Source organism: Centropristis striata, chromosome 18 (assembly GCF_030273125.1).
Source record: "Centropristis striata isolate RG_2023a ecotype Rhode Island chromosome 18, C.striata_1.0, whole genome shotgun sequence".
Taxonomy (NCBI): domain Eukaryota; kingdom Metazoa; phylum Chordata; class Actinopteri; order Perciformes; family Serranidae; genus Centropristis; species Centropristis striata.
The window spans coordinates 29,415,373-29,435,273 of NC_081534.1; the positions used below are offsets into that span (position 1 = coordinate 29,415,373).

General features: G+C 33.3%; 1 protein-coding gene across 1 annotated transcript; it reads right to left on the minus strand.

The window, feature by feature from the left end:
• Positions 1 to 268: 268 nt before the first annotated feature.
• mpv17 (mitochondrial inner membrane protein MPV17) lies at positions 269 to 18,794 on the minus strand. The gene is made up of 8 exons (XM_059357190.1): positions 18,775 to 18,794; positions 17,873 to 17,953; positions 14,487 to 14,602; positions 11,868 to 11,960; positions 9,313 to 9,408; positions 2,340 to 2,372; positions 2,193 to 2,245; positions 269 to 1,477 (listed from the first exon to the last, which is right to left on the minus strand). Exons 2-8 carry the CDS (start codon positions 17,943 to 17,945, stop codon positions 1,408 to 1,410), a joined length of 534 nt encoding a protein of 177 aa, XP_059213173.1. The 5' UTR covers positions 17,946 to 17,953; positions 18,775 to 18,794; the 3' UTR covers positions 269 to 1,407.
• Between the last annotated feature and the right edge of the window lie 1,107 nt (positions 18,795 to 19,901).

Below are 19,901 nucleotides of genomic sequence, written 5' to 3' on the forward strand. Positions count from 1 at the left end.
TACAGTCATGGAAAAAATATAGACTTTTTCCATGGTTTTCTTGATAACGATTTTGGTTATGATCAAGAAAACCATGGAAATGTCTAGATATCAGCTCTTAAATTAAACTCTTATGAGTTATTTTTGTTGTTATCATTATATTTGTCCAAACAAATGTAGATTTAGTTGTACCAGACATTAAAATGAACAAGAAACTGAAGAAAAAGGGTCTAATAATTTTTTCCCTGACTGTATATGTCTTATTCAGAGTGGCAGGTAAGATCCTTTTCTTTTATTTGCATATCCAGATTATATCCATATTGTTTTTTAGATTATTGCAATTCGTCTCTTAACCATATTTAGAGTTTTTTTTTTTCTTTTTACATAAAACTCACTAATTAAACTGATTACATTTAAACTAAACTGTTTGTTTAATCCATGCATTAAGAGGGGTGTAGTTCTTGTGGCTTGTCAAGAAGTTAGTCCAGCACATAACAGGCTTTAAAACAGATAAAACAAACTATTATAAACTATTATTTAATGAGCTTAAAAAGGTCCACCTGTTTCCAGTCTTTGTGCAAAGCTAATAGCCTGCAGCTTTATATTTATTCTACAGAGATGAGAGCGGCGTCATACAAATAAACTGAAGCACATTACAAAAAAGTCTAATTATTCCATAAACAGCAGGTATGTTGTCACTCCTTCAGCAACAATTGACCAGAATGCATTGCTACTTTTGCAGATATAACCCACTTTCTGCATTTATAACAAATCTAAGAACAGCTTGCTTGCCCTTACCTGAGGGTTGATAGATAAACAGTCACTAAAGTATGAATACAGCATGGAAATGACATTATTACAAACTGAAAATCAACAAAAAAAGACTAAGTTTCACATTAAGAAGAGCATCTGAGTGGAAGATTTCCTCCATAATGAGACAAAACATAATGTTATTATCCTGCAACAATTCTTTCAAGTAATTAAGAATATTATTAACAATGCTTTATAGTAATAACAATAGTCATTATTATTATTATTATTATAATAAATCAAAGGAATTAGAAAAGTTTCCTTTGCAACCAGTGTTAATGTCTGAGTGTGTGTGTGTGTGTGTGCGTACGTGTTGCTGCACCGCTGCCAAATCCAATTTCCATAAATAACAAACTTTCACAGACATTTATGCAAATGCAAGTTTGACTTTCAAGTGTGAATTTGTCATTCAGAGTAGACGAGCTCTTCCTCCGACCTTTACCAGTGAGTCAGTCACAGTTTTACACATTGGAAATACCACAAGAAGTAACTTAGACCAGAACGGCCCATGTCACTCACACACACACACACACACACACACACTATAAATGAGTGTAAATCATCATCATCATCATCATCGACAACAACAACAAGACAGGAAGGACCTGTGATCGTTGTTCACATCTTATTGGCCTTCCAGGTCAGATAGGAGTTCCAGACAACAGCAACAATCTGGACCACAGCCAGCCTGCAAGGAAGGAGACATTAAAGGCTTTCAGAGACTATTATAATGCTACTTTTATCATTTCTACAATTAACACAAGAAGAAAGACAGTGTTGAGCTACTTTCAGATATGCACCAAGAAAACACAACATTTTAAGTCCTCTTGAACAGAAATTTAGTTGTATCTTTTTTTTTCAGTCATATTTAAAGCCCCCTTAAGATTTGGGCCAGTAGTTATGACGTTGCAACAATTTTTTCTGCACATCTATAGGATTTGCATGAGAAAAGCTTGATGGAAACACCAACATTCAGTAAAACTTGCCCATATTATTTAAAAAGTATTTATTTTTATATTATCATATTGTTACTATTGTTAGTATTACATATTATATATTATATACTGTACTATTATTATTATTATATACTGTCTAGTCACTATAGCATTGTTGCCATCATATCACCAGTATAATTACCATCATCTTGCCACTGTACCTTCATTGCATGCAACAAAATATCTTATTGCATAAAGATAACAAAGTATTTTTGTTGCATAAAGATAACCAAGTAATGCGGAAGACAACCGGCTCCATTCTCCACTTGTAAAAATATGTCGTCTTTTTATAGAATGAAGACATTTTTTAACAGTTTGGTCAGCTAAAATGTGTGTCACAGTCAGGCCCTTTGCATTTATTTTTTTAAAATTTCCTGATTATATGTTAATAAAGCTATAAAGTCTTACCTGTGGTGAAGTGGAACGAAGTAGAAATTGGCGATCTGGACTGGAGGCCACAGCTGAAACACCAGATAACAGAAAACATTAAACAGACAATTTGACGCAAAATATGAATGAATCAATAAAATGTGGAAACATACAGGAAATACCTACGTAGTAATTGGAGATCAGGGCGTCTGGGTAGTCCTGTGAACAAAGATATTTACAAAACAGTTATTATATCAGCATCATAATGAGTCACTTTTAACCACATAATACCACATACAAATGTTTACTATACTCATGTTTGGAATCCATTTTCCCAGCACAACTTCACCATTATCTGACTTTTTTTCACTTTAAACCACTTTATTAACATATTGAGCCCAAAAATACACAAAAAATCATGAAATCTGAAATAAAATTATACTATTTATTACAATAAAAACAAACACAAATATGCTCAATGAACTGTTTCGGACCTGTAAATGTAAACGTAGGTTGCAAATATGAACATATAAAGATGAAATTCAAATATAATACAACTATATGCAATAAGTTCCCATAAAAACATGTTTATTTATAGGAACAGTGTTAGCTGATTCAACCACTTTTTCCATTTTGTAAACTTTTTCCTACTTTTACGCTTGAATAAATATTTTTGCACTATCAGATTTAAACTATCATATCTTTGGTTTTACATGACCGAGGAGCATCAAACAAAAAATTGATGAAAGTTCCAAGTCTGTAATTTGGAGTGAAGTTGACAACAGCGCTCCACGTGACCTCGTTTTTTTTTTGTTTTTTTTTTACAGTGCTTTGAAAACGTCGCATGATCTGATCACGCCGGTGCGATCACAGATCCCAGAGGGTTAAATCAGGGGCCTTATTCTTAAGAAAATCCCAAGACATAACATCTGAAAAATATACATTTAACCGATTTAAGGCGGGAAAGCATTATCACATTTCTACCATTAAAACATGGGGCGCTGTTGCGTTATTCTACCATTAAAGCCGGGAAAGCGGATACGTCGTTTTGTAGTATTTGTAGTTTTTTCCACCTATTTTCAGTCTCTTGGCCAATGAAATGCACCAGAATACATGTGGGAGTGTCGCAATGCAACATGGGACTTTATCAGAACTTTGAAATCATGGCCATCTGGAGATAATAACAATAATAATACTAATTGATTGTGATGATGATATAAGAAACCATGACTGTTTACGTCTTTTATTACTTTATGCGTCGTTGAGTACCCTGAAAAGTGCAATATAGATAAAATGTATTATTATTATTATTATTATTATTATTATTATTATTATGATTATGTTTTATTACAGTAGGGTAATGAGCATGTATTAGTATTATGCATAGGATTTTTATTCAGTCAAATGTAACATTTGCTGAGTTTGTTGATTTAAAAAAAAACTTTATTGAAGGTTTGGACAAATAGACTCAACTTCTCATGAAAGCCACGGGTATAAGCTCTCAAATACTTTTTGAATTTCATTTCTATCTGCTACAGAGGCTGAAAAATCTTCTGTTGAGTTTCCAGAAAAACTTCAGGTTTTAGGGGGTTCTTTCAAAATCTCCCAGAGGTTTTACAGGCATTTTTTCCAGGCATTTCAGGCCTAAATGGGTTAAGTTGAAAGAAATCCCTCTTTGTTGCACATTTCTGGTCGGAAGTTGCTGATAGTTTTAGTTCTGTCTTCATAATAAACATCTGTAACTGAGTATCTGTAAAACTTGGGGCCTCCTACTCAGGTAGCAGACTCTGCAACACTTCCTGTCCCTGATGGGTTGGAGCTGGCAGTGAGGGGCGAAGTGAGAAATGGTGATGTGTTGGAGCTCCAGTTGGTGGGGGAGTTTCATTCCAAAACAATGCAGGAAGGAACGTTTTAAAGCCAAAAAAGATCAGCAGACGGCCAAGTTATTGTTGAGTAACTGGTGATGATGGAGATGTCGATCAGCCCCCTGCAGACTCTGTCGAGTCCAGTCACTCTCTAGTGCTGCTAGTTGTTTTTTGTGCCAAGAATGGATTGGATTTAAAATAAGAATAAAAAGAAACACAGCTTCAGAACAGTGCATCTTATATGATGGAGGAAAGAAACATCGTAATAACCAGAACAAACATTTGAAGAAGTTTTTCTGCTTAAAAAATCGTGGAGCACGTGTTTTAAATAGTAGATTTTTGGAGTCTCCAAAAGCTCCAAATAATCCAGACTTGTTTTCTGACTAGAAAACAAAGCAGCGTGGAGCCCTACTGTAAATTTACCTCTAAAGTTCTGGCTGTAAACTCCATGACGCCAGTTTCAGTTTGATGATGATATACCAAGTAAAACTGGAGACAAGCTCAAATATATTTAGTATAAAATGATAGAACTGGATGGAACCCTCTTATATGTTAGATTTGACATCTTTGTTCACATTTGCAACATTTAAAATTCTTTATTGAGCATGATAGTGTTTTTAAAGTTAAAAAAAAGATTCAAAATCACATTTTATGTTGGAGTAAAGGACTAAAAAAGACACAAAATGACCGAAAAAAGACACAAAATGACTAAAAAGACAAAATGACTAAAGACACAAAATGACTAAAAAAGACACAAAATGACCAGAAAAAAAGACACAAAATGAACAAAAGAGACACAAAATGACTAAAAAAAGACACAAAATGAGAAGACAAAACGACCAAAAAAAACACAGAACACACAAAATGACTAAAAGACACAAAAAGACACAAAATTACTAAAAAAAAGACACAAAATTACTAAAAAAGACACAAAATGAATCAAAACTATACATAAATATAGTAGTAGTAGTACATAAATAAACATTTAAATAAACAAAAATGTCCTGAAAGAAAGTAAAAATGTGTGTAACCTACTTAAAGTTCCAATAATTTAGAAATGTTATTTTCAGATGAAACAAAGGCTGTAGAAGCAGACTGTGTGTGTGTGTGTGTGTGTGTGTGTGTGTGTGTGTGTGTGTGTGTCTCACGGTGGTCCCTAATCCTGATGTTATGGACTTAAAGGTCAGCTCAACATGTCTCGACATATAAAAACAACGAGCCAATGTTCCAGCTACAATATTTTTCCTGCTTGGTGTTTTTTCTGTGGAAGTGAAACTGATTTCTAATTAATGTTAAACGAGCCGCTCCGCCACCTGAGGTGACATTACCTCCGCTGATCGCCGAGACAGGAAACGTCAAAGTCTTTCCCCTGGAAACACTCTGGAGGAGACGGGACCTTTCTCAACTCTGATGCTGGTTTGATGGCTTCATTAAAACCAGTAAAAAAGGGAAATGTGAACGTTTTAAGTTAAAATTAAGTGTTTCTCTGACGCTGTTGGTGGACAGAGGACGTCCTGGACTTTAGTGCAATTTTGTGATTAATTCCATTTTATGTTACTTTATACTTTTATTACTCTACAATCCAGAGGTAAATATTCTATATAGAATCATTAGATTAATCTGTAGTTATGAGTTTAAGATTTTAAGATGATGAAAAATATTATGCATTCTAATAAATTACACATAACAGCAAATTAAGTAGCTGACAAAAAAAAATTGCTGATATAAATGAAAAAAAAAAATATAAAAAAAAATAAATATATACATAAAAATATATACATAAATGAAAAAATGAATGCATAACTAAACAATAAAAATTAATCTATAGGTAAAAAAATAGAAGATAATTGTATTAAAAAAATAACTAAATGTATAAATAAAAATACAAAATAAAAAAGTATATATAAAAATATACAAAAATAAATGTAAATATATAAAAATAAAATATTATTTATAAATAAAGAAAATACAAAATAATTGTATTAAGAAAAAATAACAATGTATAAATAAACAATAAAAATAAATGTACAGACAAAAATGATAAAAAAATAAATGTATAAATAAATAAATATAATAAATAAAAATAAATGTAAAAAAAAAAATACAAAATAAAAATGTATACATACAAATAGACAAAAATAAATGTATAAATACCCATCATTTTTTCGGTCGCTAAATAAAAATAAGTGTGCAAATAAAAATAAATGTAAAAATAAAAATAATGAAAATGAATGTATAAATAAAAATAATACAAAATAAATGTATAAATAAAAAAATATTTAAAATAGATTGACTATATGGATACAGTAAATTTTGATGCCAACAATATGATTTTGAATGGAATTTTACTTGCAATAGAGAAATATTACACTGTTATATTTCAACTTTTATTTGAATAAAATATCCCAGTTCTTCTTCCACTACTGCTATACTAGTTAAACTACTAAAACTATACTAGAATTATTATAAAGCATATTTAAAAGTACAAGTATCACCTAGTGCAGGTTAAAAACAGAAGGTAAATGATGTTAAAGAAGAAAGTTTTGATTAAAGTTGGACTTTGACATCAGAGCGGCTCCATTAATTTTCTCCTCACATTTCCTGTGTGCCGGGCGGCCTCGTTGTAATGAGCAACATTTGTCATTTATTTTCTGTCCTTTCTGACATTTACCAGCTCGGCCTTTCAGCTCCAACGCGCCTCCTTTAGTAAATAATTGATGGTGACCAGCAGCACGTTGGGTAAGCACGGCAACGAACCCACGTTTGAGCAGCTGGCACCAAAGTGACAGTCAGATCTGACCTGGCATACAAATACACACACACACACACACACACACACACACACACACACATTCATGTACTTCTATAGTTGTGAGGACCCTCATTGGAACAGTGAATTCCCTTGCAAGGTTATAATAGTTTTGGATTTTTTATTAGTTTTAGTTTTAATTTTGTTGTGAATTTTTGTTTTCAAATCCAGTTAGTTTTAATGAGTTTTTAGAGTGAGTTTGCTAGTTTTAGTTTAGTATTTATTTTCTTGAAATGCTTTAGTTTTAGTTTAGTTTTTATTAGTTGTAGTTTTTTGTAATGGGGTATTTGTTGGGTGGGAGATTAAAAGAGGTCACAGTAAATTTAGCCTTTATTTCCTTTGTCTTATCCATCTTCGAAAACGAAAACAAAGACATTTTCACTATAATTTTAGTTAGTTTTGTAACCACACAATACAGTTTCAGTTAATTATCATTATCATGTAACCTTTAACCCTTAAAACAAAGTCAGAAATCTCAAAAAAGCCTTTAAAGAAGTGAGGACCGGCCGAAATGTCCTCACTTTGCAAAAATGTCCTCACTCTGCTGGTTAAAAACATGTTCTGGTCCCCACTATGTACGAAGGACAAGAACATACACACACACGTATATATAAAGGTATGAGTCACTGCAGCTATTTCCCCTCCTCTCTCTCTCTCTCTCGTCTCTCTCTCCACCACAGGAAATAGTTTCTAATAATAATAATGAGAGGTGAGTGTTGGAGGTCAGAGACTGAACCCACAGTGGAACCAAACCTCCTCTCTGTGTACCTTCATTTACCTGGGACCTGTTCATACAGCGGGGACGCTGATCTGAGGCCAGTTTGTGTCAAGTCTGACGTATAAATACACAGAATACAAAGAGAGTGACATCAGAACTAAAGGAAGCTGCACATAGTCACAACTCTCAACACCCACACAGGATAAATTAATAAAAAGGTGTGTAGAACCTGATAATGTAATAACCCCGATAATGTTATAAAAATCTGCAATTGAGTCCATTGAAAATGTAATAAAACCTGATAATGTAATAACTTCCTGATAATGTAATAAAGTGCATTTCCCAATAATGTAATACACTTTTTTTTACCAATAATGTAATAAAGTATAACACCAAGCACCTTTAGATTTAGACTTTAAATTACTACAATATTGGGGAATTATTACATTATCAGGACTTGTGAAATGAAGGCTAACCTGATAATGTAATAACCTCCAATTAATGTTATACTTTATTACATTATTGGTAAAAAAAAAAAGAAAGAAAAGAGTATTACATTATTCGGAAATGCGCTTATTACATTATCAGGAAGTTATTACATTATCAGGAAGTTATTAAATTATCAGGTTTTATTACATTTTCAATGGACTCAAGTGCAGATTTTTATTACATTATCGGGTATATTACATTATCGGGAATTTATTACATTATCAGGTTCTACAGGGCCAATAAAACAGATATGTGCAATATAATTGATATGTGCAAAACATTCAATCTACCTCATCATAAATTATAGCATTTTCAGTAGCCATTTATTTATTTTTAGACTTATTTATTACATCACATGTCCTTGTTTTTGTCCTTGTTTAGCTCGGTATTTTTAAATGTTTTTACTCATGTTGTTTTGTATTATGATTGTCATAACTATGCACCTTATGCAGTGGCACTTTCAATTCAATTGTATAGTGAACTATATAATGACAATAAAGACTATTTGATTTGATTTACAAAGTTCGTACACTTTTTGAGTGGTCAAATTCAAGCATTTTTTAAGGACTTTCAAGGTCCATTTTAAAGCTTTTCCAGTATCTTTCAACGGTTGTAAGTTGCATGTTTTAGATGAGTACTTACATGCTAAAAGTGGGAATTTCACTCAACCATACCGGCAGCGATGGTTTTACACATCGACAGGTCATAAAACCAGTTTATCATCTTGTTTCTGTGGATCTGACATGACACTTCTCTCTCTCTTGTGTCTGCTCTCCAAAACTTTGCTCCACAATAGTAGTGTTCGTTATGGATATGATTTGAAATGTGTTATTAAATTCAAGTTGACACATTTTGAGGACTACAGGTGCATCTCAATGAATTAGAATATCATAAAAAAGTTTATTTATGTCAGTAATTCAATCCAAAAAGTGGAAATAACACATTATATAGATCCATTACACACAGAATGAAACATGTCGTGTCTTAATTTATTTAATTTCTTCTAATTATAATGATTATGGCTTACATTTAATGAAGACCTAAAATTCAGTGTCTCAAAAAATGTAATATTACAAAAATACCAATTTTTTAAAGTATGTTTAATATGTAAATGTTGCCTCTGAAAAGTATGTCCATCTATATGACTCAATACTTGGTTGGGGCTATTTGACTTGAACTACTGGAAATGGACTTTTACATCATATTCTAATGTATTGAGATGCACCTGTAGTTAATAAATAAAGTAATATATAATATATATTAATAAAGTGAGCTCACCCTCTTCAGCTTGGTGACGTTCTGCTCCACCGTCAGACCGTTCAGAGTCCCGGAGATCCCGAGGAACGCCGCCAGGAAACACGGAGCGAAACACAGCTGCAGCACAGAAACAAGACAAGAAATATCACTTCAGAGAGTAAAGTGAAGAACTAAGTTGCTGATTGAAACCAGTAAAGCAGTTTCATGTTAACCCTCTGGAGTCCATCTATTTATTGAAAATACACGTTTTATTTACAGTAATAACTTTATTTATATATGATATGTAGACAAGCTGAGAAAGCCAGTTAAAGTTCAATCATAGGAGCTTTACAGTGTGACATTTATGTTTCTAGACCATTTTTAAAATGTGAATTTTCTTTCTACAATGAAAACTATTACTATTTTTAATTTGCATGCAAATAGACTGTTTTGTAGTTTTAGTTTTTTTTCCTGCTGTTTTTGTGTGTATAAATGGTTAAAAAATGGTACATTTCCATAGACACCTGTGTCTTTTGTTTGTATTTTTGGTTCCTGGCAGCTTTATACTTTGTTAATTAAAATAAAATGAAAAATCAGACTGATAGCCAAGTTTGTGTTGAGAAAAAGGATCCATGCATGTGATGTAAGGACAGACTGAAAGATGCTGAACAGAGACAGAAAAAATGCATAAGAAGTTGACAAATTTGAACCAAAATCTCCTGGACTTCAGAGGTTTAAGAACCAGTGATGCTGTTCAACATGTGGGCAGAGAAGCTGCAGGTCAAACTGCTGCTGACGTTTGTTTGGTTGTTAATTTAAGATCTGAACGATCAGAAGGTTTTTATTCGGAGCAGAATTATCTGCAGAGGACTCTTCTTCTCCAAACTAATGGACATAATGATTAAAATTGGCAAAAACATTTAATACAGTTTTGAATTCAAGTTTTATGTTAAAAATCAGTTTTTCTCGAATGTCATTTGGTGGACACATGACTTCTCAGAGGGGCTGCTGGTTTAAAAATGATATTTTTAATTTCATTTATATGATTTATAGCTTACTTGATTAATATTACAGATTTCCCTGGGTTTGAAAATAGAAAACTGAATATTGTTGAAAATTATTACATACGTCCCTTTTTTGGAGTTTGTTTTTATTGCATTTACTTATCAAACAACAATTAACAGTTTTACAAATAAGAAAAAAAAAGTATCAATCATCAGAAAATAATCATCACTGTTGGGGTTTATACATAATGAGCTATTAATAGTCTTGTTTACATTTGCAGTATTACCTCTAATTTTTTGTCATTTTTATGTGGAAAAGTTACAAATTATACCTTTAAGAAAAACATAACTCAGTTTTTAATAAGTGAGGTACACTTTTGTACATAAAGTAAGTGCAGGTTAAGTTAATTTAGTTTTGAAAAATGCTTGGGAAGAGAAATTTACCTGATCCGATTTGTTTTAACCCCTCCTAAACTGAGAAATAAATCTGTGATTTTATGAATTAAAATGCAACAAAAAATGTCTTTTGTGAGTCACGTTAGATCTTTGGCTGCACCCTCAGTATCTGAAGGCTCTAGTAGAGGATAAAGAAACTTCTCAATGCATGAACTGAAGCAGAATCAATATTTACTGATGAGTGAATTACTCTATTTTACTTATTTAGATCAGAATCACTTGTAGAGACTCTGCTCTGTGCTCAGTTGTTCTCATTGGAGCTGCAGTGACGCGAAGCTGCTCCTTCATATAAAAACATCGGTTATTATTCAGTCTGACGCAGAAACACGCAGCAGCTGCATCACCGGAAATCTTTCAGCTGCACTTCAGCGTACGGCGAGAACACGGGAGCACTGAGGCGGAGGAGTGGACACTCTGCTCCGGTTAATATTTCAGGAGAGGAGAGATGTTGGAACGCTCTGAAGTCTGTTCTGAGCTGGTTCTACTTTGAATCTAACAGCAGAGGGCAGAGTGAGGAAGGAGGGGAACTCTGCAGATCTGACAGCTGGATAAAGAGCCTGATGGGAGGAAAACTGTATCTCTGTGGTTCCAAATTTCAACCCTAGAGAATATTGGAGGATATTACATACAGCCAGAATGTGTAAAAAAAACATACGGACCCGGGGGAGGGGGGTCATATTTTGAGAAAAAAGTTTACAAGATTAAAACGGGAAATCTACGAGAAAAAAATGTGCAGATTTATGAGATTTAAAGTGGTGAATCCGGAAGAAAAAAGTTACTTTTTTCTCGTAAATCTGCGACTTTTTTCGCACTGATTTGCCATTTAAATCTCTTAAATGTGCAACTTTTTTTCTTGTAGATTTTCCACTTGATTCTAGTAAATTTGCAACTTTTTTCTCGAAATAATTTATTTCTTCTTAAAAGTGCCTTATATATATTTATATATTTGAATTTTTTTTTTATTCTGGATTTTAATTAAGGATTTTAACAAGAGAATTTAACTTTTTGCGTGTTTGTTGTATTACGCTTATGGGATTATTGCATTAAAAGCCGCAGATTTTAATTAGTTTACTAGTTTATTTGTGTTTAGCCAACAGCAGCAGCAGCAGGTAGAAGCAGAGAGGAGCATTTTCTCACCTGGTCAACCAGCATTTTCTTCATGGCGGCACTTTTAGTTCCTCCGACCACCAGACGGTCCAGAACTTTGTACCAGCTGCCGATAACAGGTCCCTGTGATACAAAACAAACGCACACAAATATGGTTTATGAGGCTTCTTCTCCTCAAATATTATTTACTTTCAACTCTATGGAGTCTTAGAGGGCTATTTTGTCCATTTCTGAATCCTTTTCATGTCCTCTTGTGTCTTTTTTTGTCATTTTGTGTCTTCTGTAGGTATTTTTTGTCATTCTGTCTTCTCGTTTTAATATATAATAAAATAACTAAAAAAGACACAACAACAGACACAAAATGACCAAAAAAGAAACAAAATAACTAAAAAAAGACACAAATGACAGAAAAAAAACTAAAATACTTTAAAAAGTCACAAAATGACCACAAAAAGATACAAAATTACAAAAAAAGACACAAAAATTACAAAAAAAAGTAATTAAAGGGACCTTCCACACACAACACGGTAAAGTGCCATTCATATAAAACTCACATTAAACTTTCATATCAAGGTGGGGGCCACAAAATATCATCACGAGGGCCACAATTGGCCCGCAGGCCGCGAGTTTGAGACCCATGATGTAAACGGTTTATTTTTTGGTGAATTTTTTAAATGAGATGAGTTGATTAAAGTGATTTTTTTCTCCTGACAGACGCATGATTTGTCCTTGATTGTCAGAAATCTGAAACACCAAAAATAATTTCTGTTTTTACAGTTTTAACTATGATAATTGTTGTAATTTCAGAGAAAATAAAGCCTTCAAATCTGCAGGTAGGTTGTGGGGTTCAGAGGTTTAAATGCATTGTTGTCACTAAACAAACTCTGCAACACATTTGATCTGCATGCAGACCTGCAGACTAATTGAATCCACTCCATAATGTATTAATAATGTGAGGAGGAATGGTGCATGATGCATGAGACAGTTGTAATTTCCAGATGAGCGAGCCGACATGTCGGAGTGGAACGTGACTCCTGACTGAGATTGAAGACTCGTTTAGAGACAAACGTCCGTCCCTCGTCTCTCTAGAATCTAAATCAACGAGGCAGCCGAGAGTAAGACGATTATGGAAATATAAATAAACTTTGCCTACGTGGTGGTGATGTCAAAATGAATTGTGCAGCTGTCAAAAGGACGTGAGACGAGTCGATTCAGACACACAAAAGGCGTGAAGAACACTATGGAACATGGATCAGCAGGGAACCACGTCATGCAGACACTCACATCATTAATGGGGTTTAATTCATGCTGTTGAATGCAACTTTTACCATTTTATATATATTTTTTATATATTATTTATATGTTGACTTTTTCTATTCTTCACATTTTCTATTTATGCTGCTGTTTTTTGATCTGAAGTACTTGTTTCCTTAAGATATATTTATATTTAGTATTTTTGCACCAATACACCACAGTAAAATCTTTGTATTCTGAATAACTTCATGGTGCTAGACATTTCTTATTCCATACAAACAATCTTAGACACACCATAAAAGCATATTTTATGTATATAAAAATCCAGATTATATTTTATCTGTTGCATCCTGTCATTTCAGTTCAGTCAGACAATTAAAATCAACAAATTAAGACTGGGAGCTTAATTTGGATGACCAATAAATCAGTCAATGATTAAAGTAAAGTACATTTTTTGATACGACCCAAACCCACAAATAACAATATTTGCCTCAGGTTTATATACAATTCCTGATCTACAGTATTCCTCAACAATAGACCATATTTCATCGTGTTAAACTGATGCAAAAATTAAAAAACTGTAATCCCTGTTGTCTCTCAACAGAGCTCCAACTTCTAAATCTTTTTCAAAAACGGTAAAACATTTTTCGCCTCTTAAACTCCTAACATTATTCTAAAACTTGAGCAAAAAGGGGCTGCATGTTTATGTCTAAGTCATTTACTGTTACTTGGTGATTCAATTTGGTGTAAGTTCAGATCATATATCACAGATTTTTTTGTCATATGACCGTTGATCTCAGCAGAATCAATCATAGCTCCACAGTTGCTCTAAGAAGAGCAGAATTAAATGTTTTTAACAGGATCTGATTCTTGTTAGCGATTTATTTTTGGCAGATTTTTAAACAAGATTGTTGATTAAAGTGATTTTTTTATTTTTCCTTTATTGTTTCTTTAATATGTATGTATGTTGGATATAAAAAAAAATTGCTTTGTTTTTTTGCACCTTTGAGACCATATGTAGCCCATAATCAGCTCCTCATCCGGTGCTTCCTGAGACTACTTCGTGACGTGTAGGAGTTTTTAAATATGCATTCATCTAACCCGTTATGGGAGCCAATCCACAACAGTTTGTGTTAATAAACCACCAAACTGAGCTGCAAACTGACACTTTTATGCATTATAGTAGAGCACGATTATCAAAATTGATGTTGGGCTCAATGGTCAGTGACTGTCATCCTGAGATTTAATGTCATTTTCAGTGGTTCTGCAACTATTTTGAATCCAGTTTAAAGATTTGAAATGTTTAATTTCTTGTTGAGTGAATATTTGGACAGCTGTGTTCCATTTATGTCCATAATGACAGAAAACCGTCTCTTCTAACAACAGGACGCTCACCACGAAGAAGAACCCGATGCTCATCATCTTGGCGGTCCGCTGCACGTTGTGATGAGCCAATCCTCGTCTCTCGATCAGCTGCTGGGAGACGACGTCACCCACGCCCACCAGAGACCCTGCAGGACACACAGCAGCACAGAGGGAGACTCTTATTGTCTCTTACAGAGAAGCTTTTGTTCTGTATTTAGGTCAAATCGTGTTCCAACCAACTGTGCAGAGGTTTGGGGTAATACTTATAAATGTACAATACAATCTATCAATACTGCAGAAACCAGCCATGAGAATAATTCATAATACGGGTTATAGAGACCACACAAATTCACTATTCTTAAAATCAAAAACTTTAAAATTCACTGACCTGGTTCATTTCCAAACAGCACAAATCATGTACAAAGCAATAAACAATCTACTTCCTGGGAATATTCAAAAATAGTTGGTTTTTTTTACAGGGTTGGGGGTTATAATCTGAGGGGTTAGGGAAACTGACACGGATTTCGCTACAATTCAAGTTAATATTTTTTTTTCTATTGGTTTTCTATTGGCGGTAAGAACAAAAAACATGGCGGACAGTTGTCTCATTTTTAGTGAAAAAAAATCTATATTTTGACTTAGTTTCTGCATAAAAATGGATTTTGATCACATTTCTAGCGAGAAATATATGTTTTATTTTCTAAATATTCACTCAGTGAATGTACATAATCACTTTGTATGTTGGAATAGCCACGGGATATGACTGTCATTAACTTGCATTGTAGCGAAATCCGTGTCAGTTTCACGGAAATTTGAGTTATTCCGTGGTTATTCCACAGATTTTGAGCTAAGTGAATCCGTGGCTATTTCACAGGTTCCTGTGAGACCATGTTGGTTACTCACACATGTCAGTGAATGTAACATCTCCTTCCAGGCTGATGTTCACGTCCAGTTTCTGACTGGTGCACCACCTGTTGAGCAGGTGGAAGAAGCTGCTCTAAACTCCACTAACTGCAGCCCTCAGTGTAATAACAGCTGAACCAGAGCTAACCTTTCCTTAAAATGTCACGGGAGAACTAATAAAGGTAGTTAGGGCCGCACGGTGGACTCACTCAGCGGGAAATGTCAATTGTGTCTCTTGAGAGCAATAAATAGTTTGTCAGTGCGACGGACAGTAAAGCTCTCAGGAGCTTCAGTCTGTCACTCAGCACCATCAGAAGTTCACTTTTTAATGACAGAGAAGAAATATTTCTATTAAAACCTCTCAAGCACAGACACACATCAGCAGGTTATGTCTTCTTAAAGGTTCATTGTAATGATTTTCATATTTTCTTACACTGATTTACAGCACTGAGATTTGTTCTTGTGGTTATGGGAAGTGATGGAGGAAAGACTCGGGGGTTGAAACTCAAAACTGAAGTCTGGAAAATAATAATTATAGCATAGAGTTTAATGGTTTTAAATGAAATTTAGAGCAACATACTGGTTGAATATTTAGTTATTGTAAGTGCATCTATTGTACCCTCGCTTGTGATTAATAAAAAAGATAAAAGATATATTTTCACTAATTTTAAAGTTGTTGGTTCATTATTATGTATGCATAATGTATATGTTTATATTAATATTATATCCGATATTTGTAAGTATGCATATAGATTTTTTTCTTCGAAAAAATTAAATCAATGTTGTTGACAATGGCCTGATGCTACTTAAGTGCATTAGTATTGAATTTCAGCAAAATGTACAATATTTGAAAGTAAAAATACTTATGTCCAAGCCCGATTCCAAAAAAGTCGGGACACTGTAAAATAAAAAAGCAAACCAAAACAGGACGCAATGATTTGCAAATCAACTTATATCTTTATTATATAATATTATACTTTATCACTTAAAAATGCACACAGGAGCATTAAAATGTTGTAGTTTGAAAATGTGAAGCCAAATTTAAATGCTCTGAATATTACTGGACAGATCAGTTTAAAAAAATGTAAATAGTATCTTGGAGTCAAATAAATGTAGTTAAAAGTACAATATTTCCCTCTGATGTGTAGTGGAGAATAAGTATAAAGTAGCAGAAAATTAAAATACTCAAGAATTGTACAGGTATGTCAAAATTACTTTCAAGCGGCACTTGAATAAATGTACTTAGTTACTTTCTTCCACTGCTGATAACAGAACTGATGTGCATCAGACAACTCGGAGCGTTGCCTCCATCTAGTGGTGGTTAAAGTGAACTACACTGCAAAACTAGTGCAGTTACACAAACATTGAACAGCAGATATTTGGACATAAATAATGATGTTATTCTGCAGTAAAAGCTTGTTCACATGTAGTCAGACTCATTTCTGCACTGCTGAGGAATTTCAACAGGAAGTAACTTCAGGAATTTCTGTGCATTTTGGGGGAAAATAAAGGTCAGATGTCAAAGGATCCTGTTTCAAGTGTTCCTCACAGGCTGTTTGGGACGTTTCAGGGTTTTCGCTTCCATTATAAAGGCGTTAAATCAATGTGAAGAGCATCAAAACTAAATAAGTGACTTTTTCCATGTTTAATGGTTGTAGTTTGTCACTAGTGAGCTTCTTAAGCAAGTTTTGTCTGCAAGCTTTTTGGGTGTTTGTTTATTATCTACTCTAGCTATTTCTAAATTATTTAGTTATTTTGGAAGACCATAAACTCTCCACCAAATGTGTGCACCCAAGTCTTCCATAAACCAAAAACATTAGAAAACTGACTGAACCATAGGGTTTCTTTGTCAAGTTTTTACAAGCTATTATTGCAGTTTCTACTCTTAGTATGAATAAATCTATTTATAATTCATTATATTCATTAACTGATTAATAATTTACTCTTAAAGTGTAATAAGGTACAGTTAGAGGACTTTTTCACAGCACATTTTCCAGTCATTCTGGTTGCATAAATATGCCAACTAGGCATCTTATTAGTGCTTATTTTGTCTAACGACCAGTCTAAATATCCAAATATATTTTCTTCAATAGGATAAATTGAATAAACTGCAATCAGCATTTTGAACAACTCTCATTTTGTAAAAGCCACTTTACATTCATATGGATTATGTTTGTCTGTTAAACACTAAGTGCTTAGTCTACATCAGTATAAAATCTGACATAGTGGGAACAGAAACAACAAAAAAGTCTTTGGGTTCAAAGGTTTTTCTTCTTTGTTGATTTTGAGGTGCAAAGTAAACCAGAGGAAAGGTCGATGAACCCAAAAAGTCAGCCAGTTTAACCCTGAAAAAGAATATTTCTGCATTTCTTAATTGCCTGATCATCTAATAACTTGAAAACGAAATGTGTCTGCCTGATTTGAGGATGAAAGTTGCATCCTCAGTGGAGGCTGCAGTTGTTTTTTATGCATGCATGTGTGTGTGTGTGTGTGTGAGAGGCAGTTTTTCCTACCAGCAGTCACTATCTGAACTGTCCAGGGGTATCTGGTCATCAACACTTGGTAAGATCTCCACAGGGCAGCCATCCTCTCTCCTAGGAAGAAGAAAAAGAAAAATCACACAAAAGGAAACTGCAAAAACGTGATTTTTCCACCAACTAACCCCGCCCCCCGACAGGCAGTCAGGCAATGTGATTCAAATCAAGCGAGCCTGCTAATAAGCGACGTTATATTGACAATTAGTCGGTAAGTTAGTTTGCTTAATTAAGGACGCTATTATACCTATGTTTACATTTTACACATAGTTTATGTTCGGCAATAAATATCTGATCATTAAGCAACACTTAAGGTAAATAATGTAACATTTAACCACTGTTAGCTACAATCCCCAATACTTGAAATAGCGAAACTATAATATAAAGTACATTTTTAACTACACTGCGTCCTTTTTTGCAAATTATATTAACGCCGAATTGAAGAATGGGTTCAAATAATTTAGTTAAATATATAAATATGGTTCTGACGCACAAGTTGATGTACAAACAATCAAGGAAACTTTAAATTATGACATTTCTTAATGCGGTTCGGCGTGACGTTCAGTGTCTTTCCGGCTTAGCGAGCGTTACAAGTAAATCTTGGCAGCAAATGTATTAATGCGTCTTAATCAGCATTAACAGCGTTAAAATAAGACGTTTATAGCCAACTAGCTGGTCTGTAACAACCACTGAAAGTCTATAATAACAAGTTGCGATGCAATAAAACTTTTAATGCTATAATTTAGAGTGTTTCTTTAAATGTCCCAAGAGTATGACCAACTCTGCAGCTACATAATCACAAACAAAACATTATCGCACGTAAGTTAACTTGAATATCTGTTATTATTTAGTTTTACTAAAGTAAATAAATGTGTACATGCCTGTCTGTGAGCCCGGCTCCACTGAGTGAGATGCTGCTGATGCCTTCACGTCTCTGTGTCAGCTAGGAATTTTGAGCTCTACGATTAAAAGGGCTCAGGGTTCATCCATGCACTTTCTTGTAAATTACAACAAGGAAGCTATACAAAATATAATAGAGATACTATTTTATGAAATATAGCAGGAATTATTCAGGTAAAAAAACAGAACATTTGGGCATCTAAAATGTTTTGTTTAAGACAAAAGTATAAATCACTTAAATGCAATCTTGCATCAAAAAGTTTATCCAAGTAAGTTTTATCCAATAATTCAACAATCCATACATGTTGCATTAATTGTAAACATCTTGTGTCACGTAATGAACTGAACATATTGAATTTAGTTTTAAAAAAAGTTATTGAGTAGTGCAAGGTTAACAAGGTAAATCTGTAGATATTTTAGCAGTCTTTTATGTGTCTAATTTCTGTTATGTTAAGAGACTTTGAGTACCTTTAAAAGCGCTATAAAACTTGAATGTATTATTTTTATACATATTTGTAAAAACAGAGATTTTTTTTTTAGATGGGGGGATCAATAATGTACAGACATTTTTACTTATAAATAAATGAATGAATAAATAAATATTAATAATAATAAAATATGTATCCCAAATTGGGTCAAATGCAGACATCTTTACATATAAATAAATAATATTAATAAAAAAACAGACATCTATATAAATAAATAATATTCATTAAAAATAAAAGAATATCGCAAATTGGTATCAAAGAACAGACATCTATATGAATAAATAAATATTAATAAAAAAAGAATATTTCAAATTGGAATCAACAAAGTAGACTTCTATACATGCAAATAAACAATATTCATTAAAAGATTAAAAAAAGAATAGAAAAACAATGATTTTAGGGATAGGCTGCATTTAATGAGAATTAAGTGACAATAAAACTACTGTTATTTAAGAATTAAATTACTTAGTTTACATGCAAGAAGCTACACTACATGCAGTCCTTTTTCTTGTATGTAATTAAACATGTGCTCTTACCTTGTCCTTTAAAAATTCCTACAGTCCTGGAAGGCAGCATGAGGACTGCAGTGTACGTCACTTCCGCTGTAAACAAACTATTCT

What these genes read in the sequence shown, in the direction of transcription:
- mpv17 (XM_059357190.1), bottom strand. Translation starts at nt 17,945, where the DNA reads ATGGCTGCCCTGTGGAGATCTTACCAAGTGTTGATGACCAGATACCCC. An exon ending in GCATCGGGTTCTTCTTCGTG is followed by an intron (nt 11,961 to 14,486) that starts GTGAGCGTCCTG and finishes TTTGTATCACAG; the next exon opens with GGACCTGTTATCGGCAGCTG. An exon ending in ACGTCACCAAGCTGAAGAGG is followed by an intron (nt 2,373 to 9,312) that starts GTGAGCTCACTT and finishes CTTTGTTCACAG; the next exon opens with GACTACCCAGACGCCCTGAT.